Source organism: Aythya fuligula, chromosome Z, assembly GCF_009819795.1.
Source record: "Aythya fuligula isolate bAytFul2 chromosome Z, bAytFul2.pri, whole genome shotgun sequence".
NCBI lineage: Eukaryota > Metazoa > Chordata > Aves > Anseriformes > Anatidae > Aythya > Aythya fuligula.
The window spans coordinates 77446555-77460050 of record NC_045593.1 but is presented as its reverse complement, the minus strand read 5'-3'; the positions used below and the strand labels follow the sequence as shown (position 1 = coordinate 77460050).

The window sequence follows — 13496 nt, the reverse complement described above, 5'->3', positions numbered from 1 at the left end:
GCCAGCCCTGCCCTGCCCTACACGGACACCGGGGCCGTGCCGAGCCGTGCCCGGGAGCACGGGGCCGACAGCAAGCAGAGCAAGGGGGATTTGGGGGAGATTTGGGGGAGATCTGGGGGGGCTGGCCGCCTTCTGCACCACCAGGGAGGCGGGACAGGTATCGGGGAGCAGCCACATGCTGAAAGCTTTGGTTTTTTTCTCATTTTGGTGGTGTTTTTTTTTTGCTTTAATGACGAGGCTGGTTTTGTTTCTCCAGGTGGGTTACCTGCTGGCGGGGAAGGGGCGCTGTCCACGCGGGCACACCCAGTTAAAAGGGGGAGAAAGCGAACAAAGCAGGGGGAAGGGAAGATGGAGGAAGCCGAAGAGGATGACATGGCATGCGGGGACTTGGGAAACGGGCTGGGGAGAAGACCTGGAGCTGCTGCATACGAAGGGGAGGACGCGCAAAGCTATCCGTCCAGATCCAGGAAGGGGTCTGGAAAGGCTTGCAGAAGTTTCCTGTCAACAAAGAGAGTGGAAGAAAACGAAGCTGCTCTTCCCTGCTCCAAGAGGAACAGCGTTTACGACGGATCATCCAAAACCCCCGTTACTGGTTTGACCCGACAAAAGAGCTCTGGTAAGGCTAATTCGGAGTCGATTATTCACCCTGAGGAAATTATGCACCTTGGCAAAATGGGGCAGCCGAGCTACTTCACATCAAATTTAGCGTGAACTGCTTGCCAAAACCCTCTGAAGCTGCAGAGGATGCCAGGCACATGTTCAGCACGTGCCTCCTGGGGTCTGCCACTGCGTGGCCCTCAAGTCTTGTCCTGTCAGGGCCGTGAACAGGGCACGGAGGAGATACTCGGTGTAACCAAGGCAGCGAAGTCATCTCTGCCCCAAGCTCTTCCTCCCGAAATGGCCTTCCAGCCGCTCGGGCTGTGGTCCTACTTAGTGTGAAACAACCCTTCCTGGTATTTAGTTTTGCCTTTGTGACATCCTGTGGTAAAGAGCAGCTTCATTTTTCTCTACATACATACATACACGTGTGTGTGTATATATATTATTATTAGATTTAATATACATGTATGTATATGTGTGTATGTATGTATATCCATTATACATATATATATGTATATGTAAGTATATTAATTTTAATGGATTTGTTTGGATTTCTGATCTGAATGTATCTTCCCAGAGACTGCATCCAAAATTTAGGGCTAAATATTCAAAATCCTGTTTGTTATTTAGTTGAAATTTATGAACTGGCATAGTTTTAAGGTTAAGAAGTTCCTGTACATCTCTGCTATCTCAGTGTTGGCATTCACTTTTTCTTGTGAAGAAGTGCTGCTTTAAATAAAATCAGGTACAGGCAGTGATGTTCTTTACACTTTCGCTTCTCTGCTTTGCATTTTTAGTGCTTTGACTGAAGTATTTCCATAGCACTTGCTTATTTCTCTCCTTTACAGCAAGTCCACACTATCTTCTCTACACACTGCGGTAAACTAAGCCATGTAGTTTTATTCTCTGTAGGTTTTAGCAGTGTCAATGAGAAGATGTTACAAGAGCAACGTAATTCCAGTTGGTCTCACTGTACTCCTGTCAGTGCTCCTGCTGTCTTGGGCCTAGGTTGTTCACCTAGATTGTCCACACAGCGCTATCCATGAAAGCACGACTAAATCCCACATGAATGTGACTTGGATTTAGCAGGAGGCTGCATGTTAATATAGTTCTGTGCTGCTCAGTTTAAGGAAAAATGATGCCAGTAGGAACCACTAGTTTAGATAAACACTGAATCCTGCAGAGTAGACCACTGTACTTCATCTCAGTGTCTTAAACATTGGCCTGACTTCTGAATTGCACTAGCTACTGTAGTGTCGGGTGCAGCTGAAGAATAGTTTCAATTTAAAAGGAATCTAAAAAATTAAATTATTTTGGGAGGAGAGATCACAAGTTTGTTTTTATTTCTAAATGGAAATTTTAACCTTGAAATTGACCTTATTTTAGATTTCTCTATGATTTTTATTTTTTTCCATTTGGCTTCTTTAACCATGGAACAATGTTTGAGTTTAGGATTTATGTATTTCTTAGATCTGCTTATTAGCTCCAGGAGGAAAAAAAAATGAAAATCATCTCTGCATGTTTCCTGTTTTCAGGTTAAAGCAAATTCTCGTGTTTTCTTTTGTAACTGTTTTAGTATCTCATATTCTGGTATCTCCTATCAATCTTACAGAATCCAGTACTGAAATGTCAAATGAAGAACTGAAGCAACAACTTCGAGAAGCTCTAGAGGTTAGTAACACTGCCAGGTATGCTGTTCTTGAAATCTGCATTTCATTTTAATGTATCGAAGTAAAGCACAGTGTTACTTTGGCAGATGTTTGCGTGATCAGAATCTTGGATGGAATCGGGTTCTTGAAACTCATGTACTACTTGGAAGCCTAATTCAATTTTATGCTAGGGAATCGTAGTGTGTGATGCAGTTTATACTCTGGATTTTTAGGGGGAAAAAGTATTTTTAAAGGTGTAGAGAATATTAGAGGGATTGTGTTCCTTTTCTAGCAGTTTTTCTTTTTTATTGAGGTTTGCGCCTGAAAATCTGGAGAGTAAACTGAATAGTCTTTGGCTTTTTAATATACATTTTTACTAAAAGGTAGTCAACTCCTATGTTTTTAATTTTACTGCAGATAATTGTGTTGGCATCAGTACAGACAGAAATACCAGAGTGATCTCAGCTGTAAAAACATATACTTCACCTTTACTGTATTCTTGCACCTCAAATTACCTCATGATATGGCACTTTTAAGCTGTCTTTAAGCTGTCCTACAAAGAACCTTTACTGCAGAGCAACTTAAGATGTCCAGGAACCTTACTAATTTTCAATACAATGAAGGTAATAAATTGGCACTGCCCACAGATACAATCCCAGTATCAACTGCTGAAATACTAGAAGACCTATGAAAGATGTTTTGGATAGCCACAGATGAACAATCAAGGGACCTACGTAGAGGTTAAGCAAAAATCACTATACGAAGTAATGAATTTTCTTTGACCTCTTGAAAATTGAAAAACCACCTTCTTCTAAAGGGAGGAATGTTGCTTAAAGGCATGACTGGATCAGGAATCTATCTCATTTTAGCTGTTCTTTTGTTTTGGACAGGTAATGTAACAGATAGTCCTGGTATGATATCCATTCTATAGAGTACAGATATTTTGTATAATATTTCATAATACGTCATATTATAAATATATAATAAGTCCTAAGTGCTATTAATGTTTATAGTATATTTTCTTTCTGCTGCATGTATAAAGAAATTTATTCCGTTTGCTCACTTAATGTAAATGCTCTAGGCCTATGTTGGTATATACAACTTCTTTAGCAAGGCAGAACTGCAATATTTAGTGCTTTGTTTTGTTTTCCTGAATACACTGGAAGAGAAGAGAACGAAAAATCGCAAGTATTATTCCTTAAGGATTTTGCGCTAGCACATGCTGTTAACATTTCATCACAAGCAAGCTATTAGAAAAGAATCGAAGAGGATAAAAACAGAATGAGAGGGTTTTTTTTGGAGGGAAGGCAAATTTACATTGCTGTTATACTTGAGTTTTTAACAGGATTATTTTGACTTTTACCTAGTGTGCCTGTTTTATTTTGCTTCAGGAAGCTGAAATTTTGAAAGTTGAGCTTGAAGCTTCTCAAAGACAGCTTGAAGGAAAAGAAGAAGCCCTAAGAATTCTGCAGAGCATGGTAGGAGTTGTTCAGAAATTTTCTGCTTACCTTGTAGTAAAGGAAAAATAAATAAATAAATAAATCTTTCTGCCTCTCTTCATTAAATCCTGCAAAACTTAAAGTCTTCCTAGGGCTATATTGTAAAAACGTTGAGTCTGCAAGTCTGCACAGACTAGGCCCTTACAATTTACTACTTTTTCTGCATGAAATCATCAGTTACTTAAGAAGACTTTACTGCTGTAGCAAATTCTCAGTAACTTATCCTTGAGGATTCCAGGATTGTTATATTTTATTCACTGTCACAATGCATGGTGTTGAAATCAACTGCATACTTGCATAATCCGTTTATAGTTCTGCAGGTTCTACCCTCAGACACTTGTAATAAGTCAAACCTAGATCAAGGTATAGGTATGTTGTAACCACATTTTCTGAGAGCTGATTTTGTGGACAGTCCTTGCAGACATCATCTCTTTCTAAGTCATGTGCTGTTTTCCAGTAAGAGCCTAGGGGATTGAAACACAAGTTTGTTATGCTGTGTAGCTATTTAGTATCTTAAAATTAGAACCCATGGGGACTTATAAGGTAATTGCTGATGTTTGAAATTCAACACACTCTTGGTTAACCAAGAGCATGGACTTGTATTGATGTACAACTGAATATTGGGCCTTATTTAATTACAGTATTTGACAGTTGTGCCTTTTTATTTTTTTTTTAGGCAGTATTTAATAAAGCCACTAGTCATACAAAAGCAATGCTTCAAAAAACTGAGGAAGAAAAGAGAACTTTAGAAAAGGTAAGGGTGCAGGTTTCCTTTAAACTGGCACAAAATCATAGAAGTTCATCACTTATCACAATAAGGGGTGATCATGCTGTTTATTTAAATCTATCCCAATCTGCCATTAGCTCATTTTTTTTCCCCCAACTATTCTATTTTTAAGTGGAAAGGTAAAATGTCAATGTATCACTCTTGATCTAGATGTTTTCCAGCTACATTGTGTACAAATAATAACTGCGAGATACTGGAAATATGTTTGTGTTTTCAATTGGTCTGTGTTGTGAGATTCACAGTTGTTGGTACTGAGTTGTATTATTTCTGAGTTAACCTTGATCTTCCAAACAAGTCTAAGAAATGAATACCCTATTTTAATTGGGAAGATGAGGAGGAGGAACGCTTTGAGCTACTTCATTAAACGGAGTTCTATTTCTCTTTCTATGTGGCCTTTCCACAGAACAGTAATGGAAGAGGGAAACATGACAGCATGGGTTTGCTTTTGTCATAAGCCAGTACAAGCATTAGCGCGTTCAGCATGGTCTGGAACAAATAGGTTAGTGACGCAGAAACTCATTGTTGTCTGCTGCCAAATTTATTTTAAAAGACATAGATTGTAGTTACTGTTGGTCACCTTAGTCTCTGTCAGTGCCAAATACAGCACCAGCTGTTCCATTTCTTCCTTCCATTCTGAGGATTATAATGAACTTCTGCTGGTTTGTTTTGTCTCTACAGGAAATAAATATTTTGCAATGGGAAATTGAATTTGACCAGGATAGATTTAAAAACATAGAAGATACATGGACAGAAAAATATGACCGGTATTTAACTTATGCTGTGTTTCTTTATTCTTTCTATTTTTTTTTTTAAACTGCATTTTATGCTATGTCATCTTCATCTTGTTCCAAGTTTGTTTCATCAGGTCTTCTGGCCCTGGTGGTGGGTTTGTTTGTTTGTTTTCTTTTGTTTGTTTGTTTTGTTTGTTGTTTTTTCTTTCAAAATTTCTTTCACAATTTGGGAAGATGAATTTAATTTTCATGTTAGTCAGATATGTATTTTTCAGTTACAACTACTAAAATTAATAAGCCTCAATTCTTTAGCTGGCTCAAGTCTTTTAGGCTGGCTTTGCTAGGTTCAGTTTTCATTTTCATCCTTTTACTTTATTATGTTAGCTAGCAGGAACCAGACTGTCTCTATTTACTTTAAGTGTAAATGAGGCATGGAAAATAATGGTATGTGCTTGCTTGTGGAAATATCGTTTGCTGGTTAATCATTGTTTTACTTTCTTGCGTTGTAGGTATGAGACTAAGTACAGGTAAAATTTAATGCTTTTGAGAGAGGCAGATCAACTGGTTCTTTGTTTAAGTAAGAATTATTCTGGGTGGACTGAAGGTATAGATAGGCAAGCAGAAGAAGCCAGAGGCACTAAACTAATAATGAAATAACAGACATTGAAAAAGTGACCAACAGCCTCACTTATTTAAATGTGCATATAGTATGTCTGACCTCTAGACATCAGAGTTATAATTATTTTAGTGGAATTTTTTATTTAAAACTTTCATACTTAGAATCAAAGAAAATACAAACAAACAAACAAAAAACCTATTAATTTGTAAGAAGAGTTTTGCTAAGATTTTGTATCTTGTTCACCTCTTAACATAGTTGCAATGTCAAGGAATCCTTTCTGAAAAACCACTTGGCTTTGTGGACTCAGGAAAGTTGCAAGAGGTGTGAGATAGCTGTGAGTAACAAACTAACTGTTAATTGTTGGAAGCTAGAGACTGAGCTTCAGAAAGCTGCAAGCTATGAGCTAAAGACATGAACTGCAGCCTCTGCAAAAAGGTTTTCAGGTATCTGATACACTAGGATGAGAATAATGTGTATTTCCCTTTCTTTATTCAAAGGAAATACTCCAAGTTATTATTTAGCTTTAAACAAAAACATGAAGTCACAGTATGCTGCATTTACTGGCAGCTGAAGAGATACACCAAAAAATGTATACTGCTGTAACATTTAGGACTTCAGATTTCCTGGAAGCATATCCTGTTGAATAGAAAAATGGCAAAATGCATTATAAATGTCTGTTGAATGTTCTCAGTTTGCAATGCTGAAAAGTATAGTTGTTCTTTGCAAGAGTATTATGACTACAGGAAGTTTACTTTCTAAAATTGAGACCCAAGCCATATTGTCATATGTCCAATAACAATTTCCTGTTTTCAAGGAAGCAAGAGATTGCTAGCAAGTGTTTCAGAGGCTTACAATACAAATTTTATTGAGTTTCTAATGGTAATTATGATTTTTATGAGTTTCTAATGGTACCTAAACACATCTCTTGTTAAGCTCTGAAGTTTGGGGCATGATGTGCTTTCATGCAAATGATTTTTTTTATTGCCTTTTTTTTTTTTTTTTTTTTAACTTTCACTTGAGCACACACGGACACAATTAAATTGGTTGTGGGTGTGGTTTTATTATAAAGGTCAGCCTGTTTGAACAGTGTGTGTTATCTGGATTGTAGAGAAACCTCCACATGAATGCAGAGATTCTTGCTCTTGCTCCTGCAGAGCCAACTGCAGCCTGAATAACTGGGAGTGACCCTGCAGAAGCCGGTGTGGCATAGCCTGACTTCTTAGCCTGGGTTCAGCGCCAGTCATACCAAGCCTACGCAGAGTCCCTCAGGTGTGCTGTGGTCACCAGCCCCTGTGCAATCTGTACTGTGCATTGTTAAGAATATTTAGTTATTTTCCTCTGCTTGACCAGGCAGAGGGGAGCTAATTAGTTTTTAATGAGAATCTCCCGTCAAAAAATGCTGGGTATGTAAAATGTCATTCTTGCCTATTTTTTTCAGAAAGCTGGCTAAAGATAATTTCAGGTAGTTTACTGGCCCTGACTAGCAGATTCAGACCTAGCAACATGCCACTTATTGTATTTAGATATTATTACAGAAAAATAGTAGATTTTTTTTCCTTAAAAAATTACAAGCGAGGAAAGTGATGATATATATGTGTAAGACCTTCTCAAACTGAACACTCAACTATTTTCAATTTTCATTTTTTTCTCTATTATTTTTAGTAATCCTAATTTTAATTTGTAGAAATAGTAGATATATTTTAACCTGCTAATATTTTTTTTTCTCTTCATTTAATTTCCCATTTTGTTAAATATTCATTTCAAAGATGACACAGCCTTTTTCTAAATTCTGCAGGATATATTGTGAAAATGCAGCTCTTAAAGAAGCATTGAAACTGAGAACTGAGGAAGTTAAAACTCTTAAGTCTGAAAATGCAAGTAAGCCATCAGCCACTGTTCCTCTTACTATATTGTTGCTCTGGAATAATTCAGAAGTTAACTATGAATAAAGCTTTCCATCAGGGCAAGTCTCTTTTTACTGACAACTGGTATTAGTGGATATGCAGCAAATCTCTTTAAATAGACACGTACTGTTTGTTGTTCTTGTCACATTGTCACTTTTAACAGGAAAAAATATATTAAGTGATAGGAAAAGTCAGGGTGGATGTAGCATAAAAAGTAGATTGGGTCTGAAAGAAACAGACCCATCTTATCACACTGGCTTGGTGACACAGTGGGTGTGGAGGGAAACAACCTCTTGTGTTCCTGTTCATGATCTGTAAGGAGGGAGCAACAGGCCAGGAAAGCCACGGAATGCTTCAGCTACAATTAAAGTCATTACTGGAGATACACACTTCTAGTGTCTCTAGATTCCTATAGCAAAAACTTTGAGGTATTCAGCTTGTCAACTTTATAATGGAGTTTTCCAAACTGTATGATATGCCCATGCTGGGTTGGGTCACACATCTCAAGCTCCTTTCCCTTATTTTTGGTTTCCAAAAACCTTTAAAATGGCTGAAACAGATCATTATTTTCCCAACAGTGTGTTTTTCTAAAAATAAAATAAAATAAAAATAAAATAAAAAGGTCTGCTGCCTTAGTTGTAAGTGGAAAAAAGACATGAGCACATAATGGAAAAGTAATATTTGAGACCGTATCTCTGTAAATGGGTCATCAGCTCTAGGAAAAGACAGAAGAAAAAACAAGTGGCATCTGAGTTTGTAAATCTACGTGGTCTCATCATATTCCCCAGATGCATATACTATAAAACTGCTTCATTTGGCTGTAGTTAAACTATGAAATTAAGAAAATCAGAACAACAGACTTTTCAATTATTTTCCTTGTTTATTTCATAGTCCTGAATCAGCAGTGCTTGGAATTTCTTGCAATGCTGGATGTGAACAAACAGAAGGTTGTTCAGGAAAACATGTCCCTGAACAGAAGCGACATCACAGATATTACTGGTCTTGAAGTAAGTACGAACTGTGTTTTTCAAAATGGCTGGTTCAAAGGTGTGCAAAAATCTGCATTCTAAACTTTCTTCCTTTACAATATAAAAAGCAGGCTCTAGGATACAATGCATTTATTAACCTTTCCAAAAGTGCTCAGGCTGGCAAGAGCACAGTGTAGGACTTTATTTCTTTGATATGTGCTTCAAGGTGAAAGCTGGAGGGGAGCAGTGTTTACAGGGATGTATTGACACAGATTTACCGGAATGCAGTTGTGGCTCTTCTCATGTATAAGCACACTACTGTTTCACCTTGATTTTCTTGAGCATTGCTTTGCAGATAAGTACTGAACAGAAGACTTTTAAAGCCCAACTCCTCTGCTGCCTTTGTAGCAGTGAGTTCAGATTGGAACACCTAATGGGCATATTTAGATTCACAAAAAGCACATTAGTGTCAGATATGAGATTAGTGCTGAAAAATACACTTGACATGCGTCATTGTGAGTTAAAAGAAATCATGCCTGAATCTTTGTAGCATGGTTCCCCTGACCCTTACATTCCCTCTGTAGCTTCAGAATGTTTTTTGCTAAGTCATTTGGCATCTCCTGCATTGTGGTGTGTTCATTGATACTTAACTGGTGATTTGTTTTGGATTTTAAGCTGGCAGTTCTTGGAGCCTGCACCTGCAATACTTCTGGGGGGCAACCTTGTTCCTGTGCTAAAATGGCAGCTGTCACTCGAAAACAACTTCTTCATCTCAAGCAAGAGGTAATGCTGCTTGACTTAGATATAAACAAGTAGAGAGGTCAGAAAAACAAATTTGCTCAAAAAAAAAATAATATCCTTACACAAACTGATGTGTTTTAAAACAAGAATGCATCCCAGAAATAATGTTTGTTTGTGATGCCTTGATTGTTACTAATATAAAACTGTCATTATGATTTTTAAAATCTACCAGTAAAAAAAGTAAATCTTGTTCAGTTTTCTTCCACTCGTATTTTTAATATGAAAATATACATACTCAAAATGTATTACACTCTGTAAATGTGTACACAATGTGAGTGTGGACTTCCACTGAAAAGGATAATTTCCTCTTCCCTTTCCTGTCAGTGCATTCCACCCCATTACACCACTCCCTTGCGTTGACGTCAGCATTCAAACAACTGCTCATCTAGCTAGGTCATGGTGTAATTACATCACAAATAAAGAAATAAAATTATTTTCAAGCCCTTAAAGTTTTAGTAAATTTTATTTTTATTTTTAAAATTTTTAAATTTAGTAAATCTATATTTTTAGAAAGAAGAATTTTTCTTCTGATTTGTATTTGAACCTGCAAGTATGGTAACCTTACTCACTGTCCTAGTGCAGAAGTTCCCACTGACATACGGATTTTAAAAATAAGTGGAGCAAAATAGAATAGTTCCAGCTGGAAGGAACCTCCAAAGACTGAGTCCAACCACCAGACTACATTGGGGCTGACCCCAAATTAAAACTTATCAGTAAGAGCATTGTCCAGATGCCTCTTAGACAGGCATGAGGCATCAACCACTCTTTAATACTTTTCATACCTCTTTTGTATCAGGGTTATTATGCATTTTTATTTTTTTATTTTATTTTTATTTTTATTTTGCTGCTCTGCATACTGGTACAGAACAAGCTGGTCTGCATGTGCAGAGATAAGTAGGCACCACCAGCAGCATAGCTAATGCAGTGTGTAGGTGGTGTCAGGTACATGCGTAGAAAAGGGTACGGACTTAAATACACACTTCAAAACATATCTCTTTATGTAACAAGAAACCATTTAGTCTGGTTTTATACTACTTCCCCAATTAGATATATGTAAAATTTGCCTGGTTGCTCATCAGTACCCTTTTATGGTCACAGGTCTGCCTTGGGAACCACTGTGGTGACCTGGTAATATGAAAGTGCTGAACTGCATTAGTGGCTTTAGTCTGCCTCTTAACTTACATTTTAAATCCATGATTGCTTCCAAATTGCTTAATATACTTCACATTTTCTCTTAATCAAAAACAGATCGAACTTCTGAAGAAGAGTAAAGATGAAGCTTATATAATGGCAGATGCCTTCAGAATTGCATTCGAACAGCAGTTAATGCAACGAAAGGACCAAGCGCAGAGGCTTGCAGAAGTGATAAAGATTAAAAAGGGAACAAAATTTATAAACTGGAAACGTCTGAAAGAGGATGGTAACTGGGCATGTTATGTATCAGTAACAGTCAAATAGAAAAGAAGTCAGTTGACAAAGGGGCACAGGCAGCCTTTTATTGCATCAAGTACATGGTTGTAGTTTAATTGCTTACTGAGACTTCTGAACCCCAGAAAAAAGGAACAATGTGAAAACCATAAATACGCTAAGCAGTGCAGCACATTGTTCACAAACTACTACCAGAAGTTTCTCATGTAATGCAGGATGTCTGGGTATAGGCGGACTATTATAGTAATCATAAAACAAAAACTACTGTAGGATGTTGGTGTTACTAGTCTACCTTTTAATGTAGCCTTTCTTATTACATGCTCGTGAACTAAATTATCTGAGTTAAATCATGCTAGAATAAATAAACTTATCCAGGATGACAATAATATTCTAGATATTAAAGATCTCATGAAAATAGCACAAAAGAAAGGTAGCATCTGGAAAGTTTAGCCTGTCTGTTCAAGATGTTATCAACATTTTTATTTATTTTTTATTATATGTAAGACTTAGGGAAGGAGAAGTGCAAAAAGATATCTACCGAGCCTTTTCTGAAATACTGAATACAATTATTTTTAATTTTTCAGTTTTTCATTACATATTTCCTTTCACTAGTATTTCTTCTTCTACTACTACATGTACACTACTACTACATTAGCATGATGATCCATGAATTACAAATCCCTTTGTAAAAGAGGAAGACTTGTCATTATCCTTTTCTTTTTAAGGAAAAGCATAAAGAGAAATATTTAAATACTTATTTCATGGTCAATACCATAGAATTGAGGAGTAGAATGCATTTCAAGATGTATTTGTGTTAGCTATTGACCTGTAATGTGCCAGGTTGATAAGTTTTGTGGGTCTTCTGGATTCCTTGGGCACCCCAGGAAGCAAGACAGGATACGTCTTCAGTGTCTGTTTCCCTTTTACCGATGTCATTATTACGAAGCTCTATATTGTGATACCAGCATTTTGTAATTTTAAAGTATTTTAATCTTTTTATAAATCTTACAAATTTAACAAGTTGTGCCAAAGAAATGTATTTTTTTAGGCTACCATCGGCTTAAAAACACATTATCATGAACTGCCATTTAGTTAGAGCCAAAGTTTAATTTTCATATGGCAAAAATAGCTTTTATTTTCAATTTGCCCAAAGTCAAAGATGAAAAGTCCATTTAGCCTTTAAGAGACAGCAAGGGTGGTGCTGCACACAAATAACTTGCCATATTATGTACTGTACCAGCTGTAGCTTGCAGTGTCCTTTTAGAGAGGTTGCTTGGAGCTCAGCTTTATGCATGCCCATTTTATCCCAAAGCAGGTTTTCTCTTAAGCATTTCCGTAATTTATATACTTTTCCTTAGGGTCTGTCAAGTTACAAGGGAACAAGAATAATCTCGGACAGAAATTATCGAGCCTGCTCTCATCAGACATGGACAGTAGGAAAGTTGAAGAACTAGACAACCCTCATGAGATCCTGAAGATATTAATAGATTTGGTTAGTTTTTTTGTTTTATTTAATAGTCAGCACGATTCCCTAGAACAAACGTAATTGTTGATTTACACGGATTGCCTTGTTCTTACAACTTCTTTCCTGTCTTTCTGTTTTAAATCAACATGCAGATAAACGACAAAGAGGAGGCCTTGGCTCATCAGAGGAAGGTCAGTTACATGCTAGCCCGTGCCATGGAGCTTAAGGAGAAGGCTTGGGCAGAAGGTACAGACGGACACCAAGGCAAAGCAGGGCAGCCCCTGGAGCCATCGGGACCCTGACCCCTGCCTGGGCTGCCGCAATGTTGCCACCCAGCATGGACTTTTGTCAGCTTCTGAGTGAAACAGATTCACAAAGTGCTTTGGGAACCGCACTCCTGCCCCTCAGAGACTGCGCCCCATGAAGAACGCGGCTCGTGAGGAACCGCTGTCCTTCCAATACAGGCGTCAGGCGAATAAAAATGAAGTTTTGCTTTTTTTTATATACGGATGTTGTGTCTTTTTTTTTTTTATTTAACACAGATGATGTGTCTTTGTTTGTTTGTTTTTTAAACACGGATGTTACGGACTAAGTAAAAAAAATAAACAAAATAAACCCCGCAACACGGATGCACTCCCCCTCCCCGGGCGGGGGCGCAGGCGCCATCTCGGCGCTGCCCCGCGCCTGCGCTCCGCAGCCCCACAAGATGGCGGCCGCCGCCGCCGCCAGGGGCGGGACCCGCACATGCGCCCAGCGGCCGCGCAAACAAGGGGCGCCGCCGTCCCGGAGCCGCCGCCCGTGAGGTGAGGGCTGAGGGGAAGGGGGGAGGCTCTCGCCCGTCGCCTGTCGCCGTGTCGGGGCTCTCCTGGTGGGCGGTGGGTGCCTCGTCCCTTCCCTTCCCCCGGCCGTAAGCGCGTCCTGAGCGGTGGCGAAGGGAGCGAGGGGCTCCCTACATCGGTGAGGGCAGGCTCCGGGGCGCCCAGGTGTGGTATTTTGGGGAAACGGAGCAAAAACCCTCGGTCTGTGTCGGTGTGGGGTGCGGCTC

The 13496-nt window shown here is 38.5% G+C and overlaps 2 protein-coding genes across 2 annotated transcripts in view; both read left to right on the top strand.

Moving 5' to 3' along the window:
• Positions 1 to 317: 317 nt before the first annotated feature.
• On the top strand, positions 318 to 12961 carry CCDC125 (coiled-coil domain containing 125). Its single transcript, XM_032206103.1, has 11 exons — positions 318 to 616; positions 2213 to 2271; positions 3641 to 3727; positions 4425 to 4502; positions 5214 to 5299; positions 7681 to 7763; positions 8681 to 8796; positions 9433 to 9540; positions 10807 to 10978; positions 12345 to 12478; positions 12604 to 12961. Exons 1-11 carry the CDS (start codon positions 349 to 351, stop codon positions 12751 to 12753), a joined length of 1341 nt encoding a protein of 446 aa, XP_032061994.1. The 5' UTR covers positions 318 to 348; the 3' UTR covers positions 12754 to 12961.
• A 249-nt stretch (positions 12962 to 13210) lies between these two features.
• The window catches only part of ZFYVE16 (zinc finger FYVE-type containing 16), a 32173-nt gene continuing 31887 nt past the window's right edge, over positions 13211 to 13496 (top strand). The window contains exon 1 of the mRNA XM_032206251.1: positions 13211 to 13254. The gene's annotated coding sequence lies outside the window, so the exon portion shown is untranslated. The remainder of the gene's footprint in view (positions 13255 to 13496) is intronic.